Consider the following 13,000-nt stretch of genomic DNA (forward strand, 5'->3'; position numbering starts at 1 on the left):
GGCTGCCATAACAGAATACCATAAATTCCTTGGCTTAAAAAACAGAAACTTATTTTCTCACAGTTCTGGAGGCTGAGAATTCCAAGATCTAGTTGCCAGCCAATTCAATTCTGTGCCTGGCGAGAACTCTCTTCCTGACTTGCAGGTAGCAGCGTTCTTTACTGTGGCCTCATAACAGCAGAGAGGAAGCGAGCTCTCTGGTGTCCCTTCTTATAAGGACACTAATCCTATCAGATCAGAGCCTCACGCTTAAGGCCTCATTTAACCTTAATTACTTCCTTAGAGGCCCCATCTTCAAATACAATCACACAGCAAATTAGGACTTCAACATATGAATTGGGGGTGGGGGGCATAATTCTGTCTGTAGCAGACATGTTGCAATCTTAAATAAAGTCATCAGGATAAGCTTCATTCAGAAGGTACATTTGAGTGAACTTTTGAAGGTGTGGATTTAGCTATGCCAATAGCTAGGGGGAAGCAGCCCAGGTAGAAGGAGCAGCCAGTGCAAAGGCATTAGAAGCATTATATGCAGGAGCACTGGAAGACCAGCGAGGCCGGGGCAGAGTGTGCTTTGGGGAAAATGGTAGAAGATGAATTTGGAATGACAGGACCAAGTTATAGAGGACTTGGGCTTTCATCCTGAGAGAAATGAAGAGACATTGAAGGACAGATATTCTAAGTCTTATCTTTTAATATGTTCTTTCAAGCTATGTTGAAAATAGAATATTGGGAGAGTCACTTAAACTAGTTAGGAAGCTATTATAATTGAGAGACAGTGGTGCTTCAGGATGACGGAAGTCGAGGGGGTAAAAATAGTCAGAATTTGGAAATATTTGGAAGATAGAGCCCATACAATTTCCTGAAAACTGGATGTGAGGAGAGTAAGAGAAAAATAATTCAAGGATGACTCCAAGATTTTTGACCTGATCAACTCAAGGATAGAGTTCCTTTCAACTGACATGGAGAAGCTGGAACAGATTTGGGGTGAGAATGGAAGAGGAGTTCAATTTAGGAGACAGTTTCACACGTAGGTTAGACATACAGATGGGGATAAGTAGGCAATTGGATACATAAGTCTGGAGTTTAAGACAGAGGTTTAGGAAAAAGAGGTAAATTAGGAAATTATTGACATATAAATTACATTTAAAACTGTAAGACTGCATGTCATCACTAAGGATATAAGTATAAAGCAAAGAAGAGAACGAAAATCGAGCCCTAGGGAATCCAACAGAAAAATATTGTGAAGAAGAGGAACCAGCTAAAAGATGCAGAGAGGAAGCAATCATTTAGTTAAAAGGAAAACCAAGACAATGTGACATCATGGAAGACAAAAGAATAAAATCTATTGAGGAAAAGAGAATAATCAACTGTGTGAAATGCTGCTGAAATGTCAAGTAAGAGGAAGACTGAGAATTGATCATTGATTTTAGCAATATGGAGGTCGTTGGTGACCTTGACAATAGCAGTTTTAGTGAAATGGTAGGGAATAAAGACTGACAAGAATGGATTCAAAAGAGAATGGGAGAGAAGTTAATATAGATAACTCTTTTAAGAAGTTTTGTGGCAAAGGGAAGTGGATGTCATAATTTGCTTATAGGTTGGAGTACGACAAGGGAGAAAGAAAGGAATCTGGGATGACCCCAAGATTTATGGCTATACCTGTAAGAATGAAATTGTCATTCACTTAATAAGGAATACTCCAGAAGGACATTAGGGAGGTTGGGAAATTTAAGGTTGAGAACCCTATCCAAATAGAAAAATATAATAAGCCATTGGACATATGAGTCTGGAGTCTAGGGAAGAGGTTCATGGCTGAAAATATTGGAGTCATCAGAATATGGAGGGTATTTACACCATGAGACAGGATAAGATCACCATTGAGTAAGAAATGGAAATTAGAACAGGAGTACATCTGGAAGATGGAAAGAAACCAGCAATGGAGACGGATAAGGCATAGTCAGGTAGAAAAGAAACAGAAGTTAGATTTTGAAAAGTATTTCAAAAAGAAGAGAACAATCACCTGTGTCAAAGGATGATGATAGCTCAAGTAAGATGAGAAACAGAGGCCAGACCGTAAGGTTTTAGTGATAGGGCCCACTGGGGATCTTGGACAGGAGCAGTTATGGTAGAATGCTGGAAGTAAAAGCCTGACTGGAATAGATTCAAGAGAGAATAGAAGGAAAACAATCGGAGACAGCAAGTAATAGTATAACAACTCTCAAGAAATTTTGCTGTAAAAGAACACAAAACTGGGTGAAGGCTAGAAGGAGAGGAAATTTTGAGAGTTTGTTTTATTTTGTTTTTGGTGGGAAAAATACCTACATGCTTATGTCCTAATAGAAAATAAAATCTATGAGAGACAATTTTGCAGGGAGAAAAAAAGACAACTGAGGTGGACGGGTTACTCTTCTCTACAATATCTTAAGAGGGCACCCCTTGAGAGGGGTAAAGTTTACTCAGAAGAGATTTAGGTTTTCATTAGATTAAAAAATTAGAAAAATATTCAGAAAGGAGAATGGGTAAATAGGGGATTTTGCTAATGATGGATTATGAATGCCAAAGATCACAGTAGAAGGCTTTCAAGGAGTAGGGAGAGAGTAGAACTGGGACAGAAAAGAAAATGTGCAGAATTCAACGGGGATTAGAATAAAGGGGATGAAGAACGACCTGCATGTCTCGAGTTGCTTGAGGTGACTGAAAGAAACAGAAGTAAGTGAAATAGTGAGGTAAAGTCTGGGGGACCCAAAGCAAGTATTGGTAATCAGTACAGGTTGGGGCTAGGGAGAACTGAGTGTCTGGGGATCTCTTCTTTCCACCTTTATATTTGGCAGGCATAGCTCAGCATTTCACGAAGCAATGCACGCAACAGTGGTTTTTTTTCTCCTGCCTCACAGAATCCAAGAGTATTGCTCAGTTGCTAGTGCGGAAGAGGGGACAGAATTTTTCCAGGTCTTCATTCCATTGCTTCAAAAAATCAGCTCTGCGGTGCTGTGAGATTCGTCAGGCAGCCCTCATGCTTATGCTCTGATCATTCACCTTTCACAGAGCTGGTTATTTGGTAACAGTCCCTTGATACTTGTCAAAAGAGATTTTTATGAAAAACCTGAGATGCATTTAATCACACCTTGCCATAGTAAAACTGCACTGTCACCAAATCAAGAGGCCCGGCTGCCCCACCATGCTTAAAGAAATCCAGGACTGATATAAATCCAGAGTATCTTTGCACATGGTAAGGGAGATTCTCCTCTTTCCCCGTGTCTCTTACCTGGGGCAGAGGTGTTGACAAAATGATTTTTAGTGTAGATAACAGCAAGTTATGTTATGGCAATTTATGTACAAAGATGAGATGAAAGAATTCTAACTAAAACAAACTTTGAATGTGCAAATACCTACTTCCTTAAAGACTGATTTTCATATTAGTAGTGAGACCAGAGGTGATACCATGGCCATGTATTACAAGGAAGGATGCATCAGGCTGCTGGTTCTGTCAGTGCCTGTGTTATCCTTGACTGCCATTTGTAATCATTTTCTAGTCCTCCTAATGACGTGAAATCTCCTACCTCTCCATAGTTCCAGAAATCATAACAGGGGACATGGAGTCAGCCATGGCAGTGGACCTGAACCCCTGGGTGGAATATGAATTTAGAGTGGTGGCCACCAATCCAATTGGGACTGGAGACCCAAGCACCCCATCTCGAATGATCCGCACAAATGAAGCAGGTAAGAACTTGGAAAATCAGAATTCTGTTTGGGATACCTCTAATCACTTCAAAAGCAAGTTGAATTAAATTTGATTGCTTGCTTTAGTATAATTTTCCTGATTCACTGACCTAGACATCATAAAATCATTTCCTTTAAAACAATTCCTTTATTTTATTTGTTTTTGGCTCTTTTTTCCACAAATACAAGTGTCTAGATGCTTCAATTTCCTTCCAACCCTCGCTCCCATCTTCAAGTTACCATGAAATTGAAGCAGTTAGCTGCTGCTTCTAATTATATGCTCATTCAATATAGCAAATCCATAAAATTCAGAATGGATAGGCTCACCTTCCTTTTCTCCTGTGATAACAGTTACCTCTAATTACAGTGTACTTCCTTAGAACTCTTTATGTTGCCCTTCCCCATCTAACCGGGTATAAATTATACTGGGCAAAGACAAAACGTAGTCTTTCCTTGACCTACTGCCTTCTTCAATCTATGTGTAAAATAAATACCCATCTGCTTCCTGATTTAGAAAATTACAGCATTGTTCTAGTCTTTTAGAATTAAGTTTCTCTGATAAAATGTTTCTAATGACCGCATAAGGGGAATTAACAGCTTTACTTAAAAATAAATTTTAAGTTTTCTTCCCTATCACCTGGAAGAAGCAGAATAAAGAAAGTTTTAAGTAGACCTTTGATTACCTTGGACAAAATCCTGTTGAGATGTATCTTTTGTGTTTCCATAAAATTGTATATAAAAATGTATCTAGTAAGGCACCAGCTTAGGCAAACACAAATATCAATAATGTCAATGAGAACAATCTGAAAATAATAGAGAAATGTGGGGAGAGATTGCAGATACAGGGAGGGAAAAAAGAATTTTAATGTCTTTATGCTCAATGATAACATATGAATCTCAATAATCATTAGAATATAAGTACACTGAGATTGAGGATTTTGTCTTATTTGTTCACTGTTCTATCTCTCGCACCTAGAACAGTGTCTGGTGTTGGTACTCCTGGGTCTTTGTGGAAAGATTAAAGAGAATATTTCTTTTATTTCTTTTACATGACCCCACCTACATCAGGACCTAGGTCAGAGATACATATACATAGAAGACAGAGAATTAACAATGTCTATTTTGTATTATAGTTATAAAATTGGACCAAAAATGTGATTTATGACTCCTTACAAATTAAATAGAGCTTATAATAATCAAAATAAACTATCAAGAGAGTTGCTTCTTTCTCTAAAACACACTAGGTCGTGTCCTTTAAAAAAAAGAAAGAAAGAAAGAAAGAAATCCTAAATCGTCAGTTTATTGCATTAAGTGCAAATAACCATACAAAAAAATGTTCAAATTCTTTCCATATAAAAATGAATCAGCCAAGAAAATAGAAGATAAAGTAGCCCAAATATGTTGAAAAAGATTCACTCACAGAAAATCTAACTTTTCTGCTTTTGTGATTTCACTATTACAAGTGGTTTTTCTGCTACTTTTTTGAAAGTGAGAATTTTAAATTGAACATTACTTGCCTGATTGGATTTTCATGCATTCATAAAATCAGCCATGCTTTCATTGTGTACAGGTGTTCATTAATTAAGAGCATAACAGGTTACTTGTTCCTGAATTTATATACTCACTGTGCAGATATTGAAATGACTGCCAATAATAGTACTTATGCTCACATATTTTCTAAAAAGCTTTGCCTTACTTTGCATATTGCTAATTGTGTTTAAACAAAGGCAAAGATTACTGCCTAATTCACAGGCTTTCTATAAATATTCATTTCCAAAATAAATAACCTGTTTGGGATGAATAATCCTTTTAGACTTTTTATAGTATAAATCTCCTTGTGCTATTAAAAAAGCATTTTAGCAAAAACACTTTCACTTTTCATGCTAAATTGTATTCAAATGATGCATTTTAAAAGACTTTTCCTTCGTCTATTTCTGCAGCTAGCTCAAACATATAGTGACTGTCTCTCCGTTTTATCATGAGTTCTATATAGATGACATACTTTAGTCCATTAAAATCTTATGGAAGAGAAGAGAAGTAGCATGAAAAATGCATGAAATCCTCTCTTTTGAAAGTGAGTTGAGGAAGGCTTGTACTGCCTACTTTATGTTTCTTGTGCTTTGGTACCACACAGGGCTAGAGCTACTAATGGTGTTGAACCAAGTGTTGAGTTTTGTGCCTGTTTTGTCAGGCAGCACAGATTAAAAGGGACACCAATATCCTGAGACGTCCTCTCAAGTGACACACTCTGCCTCTATTAAGTACATGTCCTGTATTTTAAAAAGTGATGCTGTTCTAATGGACACAGTAAACTTTGAAAATCAATGGAGCTGCTTGGAAGAGAAAAGGTCTCACATTTGGGATATTGAGTTAAAAGTTTTACATCCCTTTAAAATTCTCCTATTTACCAGAATATTCTAAATCCCAAAGCAGCTTTGCTAAAGTATTTTTACCTTAGAATTGCCCCATTCCCACACACCAAAAAAAGTTAATTTTTCTTTGCAATTTCCTCTAAGGTATATTTTTAATTTTCCTCAAGGGGATATTTTAAATTTTCCAGTTATCAAAGTGCTCTTAGTGGTCAATAAATATAAGATAAATTGGTTCAGTCTGAATTCTTATTATTAGGATGTCAAAATAGTAATACAAATATATATTTTTACTTTAATGTATATTTATATTTACTTATTTTTTGTTTGTTTATTTTCTTATACATTTTAGTTGGATAGCTGGACAGGGAAATAGAGATACCTCTGTGTTTAATTTTGGAAATGTCTTACATCATCAAACCAGTATATAAATTTGGGTTTAAAAATGGAAATACTTTCTCTGTCATTTAAAAACATGACACTGAAGAAAGAGAATCACATTTTAGGAAATGAATTTGATATATACACTATGGCAGAAACTGAAAAATATTGTTAAATTAAAAATAAATTAAATTATAGTAAAAATATTGGAAATGAATACAGCAACATCAATTCTCACTTAATTGGTTTAATATTCTGTAAGTTACATATTTATAACAGCAATTGTTGAAAGATAAGTGAAAAGGAGGGAAGATAGAGTTAACTCTATAACCTGTAATTTAGAAAGGTTTGGTATTCTCTGTAGTATAAAATTTCTATTATTATCAAAGCTCTTAGTATAAATCTAAATGCTTGCAGTTTATTTCAAATTATGATGAATTATAAAAATTAAATAATAAAATTATTATCTATATAAACAAAGGTTCTACCTTCTATCTCTAATTAAGAGATTGAGTTTGGGAGTTAGGCAGATCTGGATTAATGTTCTTCTCTGCCACTCACTATCAGTGAACATAGGTAAAATAGATATATTGTTTCAAGGCTCAATTTTCTCACTTATGAAATGGGCCTAATATCAATACCTGCTCCTTTGGATCATTGTATTAAATAGGATAATGCATGTAAAAGCTTAGCATAGTGCCTGGTACATGGTAAATGCTTAATATTAGCCATTTATTATTATTATCATTAATTTGAATGAGTTATTACTTTATTAATTTGAAATGTAAACAATGGTAATCACACATAGTTACTTTTTTCATATTGCAGAAATGTTTTCAGGTTAAACATAGGTTTGTCCATATAGTTGGAGCATCCGGTCTCTTGGCTTACATCTGGCTCCCCCAAAATGCTCTCGCAGTGAGAAGTCTGTGCTGCAGAGTGTACCATCAAGCCCTGCTGTTCATCCCACCTGGACTGCCTGGGAGTCAAGAGAACCTTTCAGAGCACAGTGCACTGCACAGAGCTCACCTCTCTCTAAGTCCCCTTTTCCTTCCGTGTCTAGTCTTTCCATGCTGTTTTTCTTATCTAGCGAAGTTGGAGCCTATAAGTGGATTGGGATATTGTCCCAACATCTAGCCATTTTCTTTCACTCTTATAGAATAGATAAGGCAAAAGGAGTGGAGAAAAAGAAGTGTCAAGTGAGAGACTATGCTTAAAAGAATTTGTTCCACATTCAAACAGCTTTCCCATTGCTTTGTACACTGTATTCTGTGCTGCCATTCTCTTTTGACTCTGAGATGAGAAATGTCACACCGATATTTCTGGCCACACAAGGAAAAATAATTTCTCTACATTTAAGAGGTTAATGCTCAACCATATAAGTATGAGTATCAAGTAGACAATCAGATGAAAGTCTTTCCTAGCCTTAGCACTTTCTGGGCTATATCACAGTTAGGTAACTGGTTTACTAAACAGACTGAACTCTGCAGACTTTAAACATAATGTAGTTTTTCCTCTCACCATTGTTCTCGAATATGCTCCATCTGATCTCTGGCTTCAGCCCCAACTATAACCAAGGCATTTTTAGGTACTAGGGCAGTCTCATTCTCAGGTACTAAAAAATTCCATTTTGAGCCAGCCCTGATGGTCTAGTGGTTAAAGTTCAGCATGCTCTGCTTTGGCAGCCCGGGTTCTGTTCCAGGGCACAGAACCACACCACTCATCTGTCAGCCACGCTGTGACAGCAGTTCAGATAAAAGAACTAGAAGGACTTACAACTAAATATACAACTATGTACTGGGGCTTTGGGGAGGGGAAAAAAACCAGAGAGAAAGGAAGATTGGCAACAGATGTTAGTTTAGGGCAAATCTTTTCCAGCAAAAAAAAAGAAAGAAAAATGATGCAAATGGCTTCTTTTAAAAAAGAAATTCCATTTTCATTTAAACAAAAGCTTTAATCTCACTCCCAATTCCATGTTTCTTTTCGTCCATCCCAGCACAGGCTAGACCCAAGGGCTATGATCTGTCTTTTCTTTCTTCTTTCCACTTCTGTCCCTCATTTTCCAATTGCTACCCTGGGCACCTCCCAGGTCAGACAAGAAGAGGGAAAACTACCTCAGTGCTGCAATCTGTGGTTCTCACATGGGTGTTGAGTGCTCCATGTGTTGGCCTTTGTCCACAGGCTGTTTCTTTCATTTGTGGAGTGCATTGGGTTCTTTGGAGACTCTCCTATCCCCTAGCAGGTAGCCTTATTGGGTATGATCCCAACACGACTTTTCACACATACCTCCCATAGTGTCCGCTTGGCCTACAGTAATCATTTCACATTCTAGTCCTGTCAAACTCTAGAAATATAGAGTGTTCTCAAGAACTGTGCTTGTCGCTGCTCTGGTGGCATAGTGTGGGCTTGGGCCATTGTACAAAATTCTGAAGCTCAGCAGCTTGTGAGCTTCAAATGTGAGACATAAGCATCTGTACTTTCTGCAACAGTTGTTTTCTCCCCCTCTCACTCAGCTTGAGAGGAAAATGACACTCTCACTTCTCTTCTATTGACAGCTGGAGGTGGAGGGAGATGCCACAGCACATCCATCTACTAAGCTGACAACCTTCCTCCAAATGTTCCTTGTGCTAAAATCCTATGTATATAGGATGAAGGGGATAATGGGAAAGCGTCATGAAGGGTCTATTTTTTAGCAATTCTGTGGTTTTGTTTAGCCAACCTCACTTTAGCATTTGAGTTACATGAGATCCATCTGAAGTCCAGGAAAGACTCATTAATTACAATTTCTTTAGTTGTACATCATCTTCCTACTTCTGAAAGGATCTAGTTTTGTTCATACTTTTATCTTCACAGTTCTTGTCCATGATAATTACTTAAGAAATTTCATTGAGTTTAAAAGTTATGGAAGGAACACAATAAAATACTATTGCAATATAAGATGAGGCTGAATTTGTTTTTTCTGTGTGTATGTGGATTGGCCTCGTATATGGCATTTAATGAGGCTTTGAAGGCCAGACCAAATAGGACTCAGCCAGAATTATTTATAGGAGGCAATTAGAAAACTACAGTTGTCAGGTACTGATGTGTGCAGAGAAAAAACAAAGGCTTTGGAGTTTTTATACGTCTCCTCCAGTCAATGTTTCTAAGAAAATATTATATAGAAAATATAAAGCATTCAGCTGAAATAATTGGGAAATTCTAAAAGAAAATACTATTAAATGAACATTATAGCTTTCTTCAACCCAGTGAGTAATTTAATTATATTAAATAAAAGAAATGGTTCTCAGTAACATTAAGAGAAGGCAAAAATTATGGCAAGCAACAGACCTCTAAGACCAAATCTCGATAATTAAGAAAAAAGAAAATAACAGCATGGCTCATATAGCAGACAGTAGTTTTAAATCATGAAACCACTTTGGTCCAGGAAGTCTTTTCTACAAAATACATATAAGATATAGATCTTTAGTTTCCAAGGCACTTTGCAAGCAAAGACGGTAATTTTAACAGATGTCTTTCTAAAAGAAACCTGGCTAATTGTCAGGCATGTCCTTTTCTGATAAATAGCAAAGTGATGGAAGAACAGAAGACTGAAGCGTGAAAGATAAATGGACAATGAGAGGTTATCAACTCAGGACTAAATGTGAGACGCTCAAGTTAAACTTTTCTTATCGTCCTAGTCCGCATAATACCCTGCACCAGTCATAAATCATGAACTACTTCCCAGGCCTTGTGCTAAGCACTTGTCATTCATTGCATCATTGAATTCTCATATCAACCCTCTAAAGCAAGGAGTGTTTACCTGCATTTTGCAGATGAGAAAATAAAATTAGAGAGTTTTAAAAACTTGCACAAGGTCACCTCGTAAGTCAGTGACAGAGCTGGAATTCTAACCCGGCTCTCAGACCAAAGATGATGCTTCCCGAGTTATTATCTTCCTCCACTGCTCCCTTCTTTCTCTTGCCTTTTCCTTGCCCTCTTTTTACCACATGCATCAACAAATCTCATTCAAAGATTATTTTACCCATCTTCTGCTTCTGCTTCCTTGTGGACCTGTATAAATAAGTTAAGAGAATAGGAGTTGAGGTAAACACCATTTATTGCACGTACTTGCCTTCTGAGTTCTTGACTGTTGCCATTCATTAGAAGGATCATAAATCAGAGAAATCTCATATTTCTTAAAATATCCTAGCAAGCTTTTTTGCAAATCTAAAATAGTGTATTGCCTAGATTTCTAAATTAAAACAAGCTGAGCTAAAACTGAAAGCATAATCCCCATGGTACAATCAAAACAATATTACCCAGATTTCCGAAAGGATAGTCTATTTCAAATCACATGTGTACAGATTTATGCAGAACTTTTAGTGTTCATCATAGAAGCCTTCATTGCTTTCTCTTTTTCAAATTTAAGTAGATAATAACATTGTTTTTAGTTCTGTTGAGTGGATTCTGACTCCTGGCGACCCTGTGGACAGCAGAGCAAAACCCTGCCGGGTCTTTTTGCGCCAACGTCGCCCCTTCAGACGCTTATATCAGACCATGCTCTGGTAGCCAGATCCTTCTCCCTAGTCTGTCTTAGTCTGGAAGCTCCACTGAAAGCTGTCCACCATGGGTGACCCTGCTAGTATTTGGAATACTGGATAGTATAACTTTCAGCATCACAGCAACATGCAGCCGCCACACCATGGCAAACAACAGACAGTGGTGTTGTTCCCTTACTGAGACACGAACCTAGGTTGCAGAGGTGAGGGTGCCGAATCTTAACCGCTAGATCACCAGGGCTGGCTAGATAATAACATGAGGAAATAATTATAAATGATAGTTTCAAGCATTGTAATAGAAAATTATGAAAATAGCTTAAAAGGTAGGTACTATTATTGTCTCCATGAGGCAACTGAAAGACAAAGATGTTAAGAAATATTTCAGCCAGCCAGCAGGAATAATAGAGCTGGGATTCGAGCCTAGGTGTTTTTCACTTCCACAAGAACATTTACACCATCTGTGCACACCACCTTACCTATCCTTTTGGAAGAAATAAAAGCACTATTTGAACTCTTTAGGAAACACCACTGGTATTTTTTATTTTTGAAACTCTTTAAATTTAACTCTTTGTGTAAAGTGAGTTTAAATGATAATCAGTTAACTGATATTATTTGTGTGTTACATACTTCAATTCAGCTTGGAAAAAAATGTTTTTTAAATTTTCCTCTGACTCCCACTTTTATTGTATAAGCAACTTTCCTTCCTTCTTTCCATTCTTCCTCACCTTTCTTTCCAAATCCACTGCTGGATTACCATTAAGCTCCAAAATTACATGGCCTCTCCTATGTCTCTAATAAACTGTATTATTTAGTGAGCCATGTAAACATCTACTGTAATAGATATTGGAAATTTTGGGGGTAAAACAGACAGATTGGTAAATGATTTCATTCTGCCTTCTTTTGTTTAATTGAACACTAAGGAATGTTCTTAGTGTGACTGACTTTACTCAACCTACTACACGTAAGGTTCTTTGAAATTCATGCTTAAATTCATGCATGCGTAAACTAAGGTAGTACACTATATTTTGGTCACTCTCAATGTTTACAACATTTCCAATGTATAACGTGAAAAGACACAATAGTCTACATTTCAACAAGCCAGATAAGGCCTAAAACAGCTACGCATTTGCAGCTTATGGGAAAAGTATTAATTACATTATCTGTTCAGGAAAGAGGATTGCTTAGAAAGAAATTGAGAAGAATTAGAGTTTACCCCATTAACCATGCATGTAAACTTGATTCTCTAAGCTAATAAACTCATGACATTTATCAGTAGCCAATTGAGGGGAAAAAAGAGTCTGACTGCTTAATTCTAAATCAGGTTTTCATTAATTATACTGAAAATATATTTGGTTTTTAAGTAAATGTGTATTTCTCCGAACTCAGTGAAAGCATTTATTAGATGTTTGATTACACTAATTTTATGCTTCTAACGAGAATTATAGAACTTTTACACCAGAAAGGCTCTGAAAGATTAAGTCAAATCCCTACATATCATGAATATGTTTTTTAATATATAAAAAGATATAATTAAAATCAGTGGACTCCGAAGTGTTGACTGCAGAGATAATAATTGTGTGCCACCAACTTGAAAAGGAAATGAATAAGCATGGCTTACACTAATCATCTTAGGAAATTTAAGCCAATTGAAATCAGAGTATCCAGTTCAAACACTGTGATCCTGGCAACAAAACACAATGCCTGAGCTGTGGCTATTAAAGCCTGAAGTTTTCTTTTTTGTTTGTTTGTTTTTCCAGTTTTATTGAGATACAACTGACACATAACATTGTATTAGTTTAAGGTGTGCAACATAATGATTTGATGTATGTATCTATTGCAAAATGATTGCCATTGAGTTCAGTTATCCATCATCTCACATAGTTACAATTATTTTCCCTAGTAATGAGGACTTTTAAATCTACTCTCTCATTAACTTTCAAATATACAATACAGTATTGTTAACTACAGTCACCATGCTGTACATTAGATCCT

The 13,000-nt window shown here is 36.5% G+C and overlaps 1 protein-coding gene across 2 annotated transcripts in view; it reads left to right on the forward strand.

The window, feature by feature from the left end:
- The window catches only part of CNTN5 (contactin 5), a 1,129,093-nt gene that overhangs the window by 1,063,073 nt on the left and 53,020 nt on the right, over positions 1-13,000 (forward strand). For both annotated transcript variants that reach the window (XM_070623012.1, XM_070623013.1), the window contains one exon: positions 3,571-3,720. In XM_070623012.1, coding sequence (XP_070479113.1) covers positions 3,571-3,720 — 150 coding nt within the window. The remainder of the gene's footprint in view (positions 1-3,570; positions 3,721-13,000) is intronic.

Source organism: Equus przewalskii, chromosome 6 (assembly GCF_037783145.1).
Source record: "Equus przewalskii isolate Varuska chromosome 6, EquPr2, whole genome shotgun sequence".
In the NCBI taxonomy this organism is placed as follows: domain Eukaryota; kingdom Metazoa; phylum Chordata; class Mammalia; order Perissodactyla; family Equidae; genus Equus; species Equus przewalskii.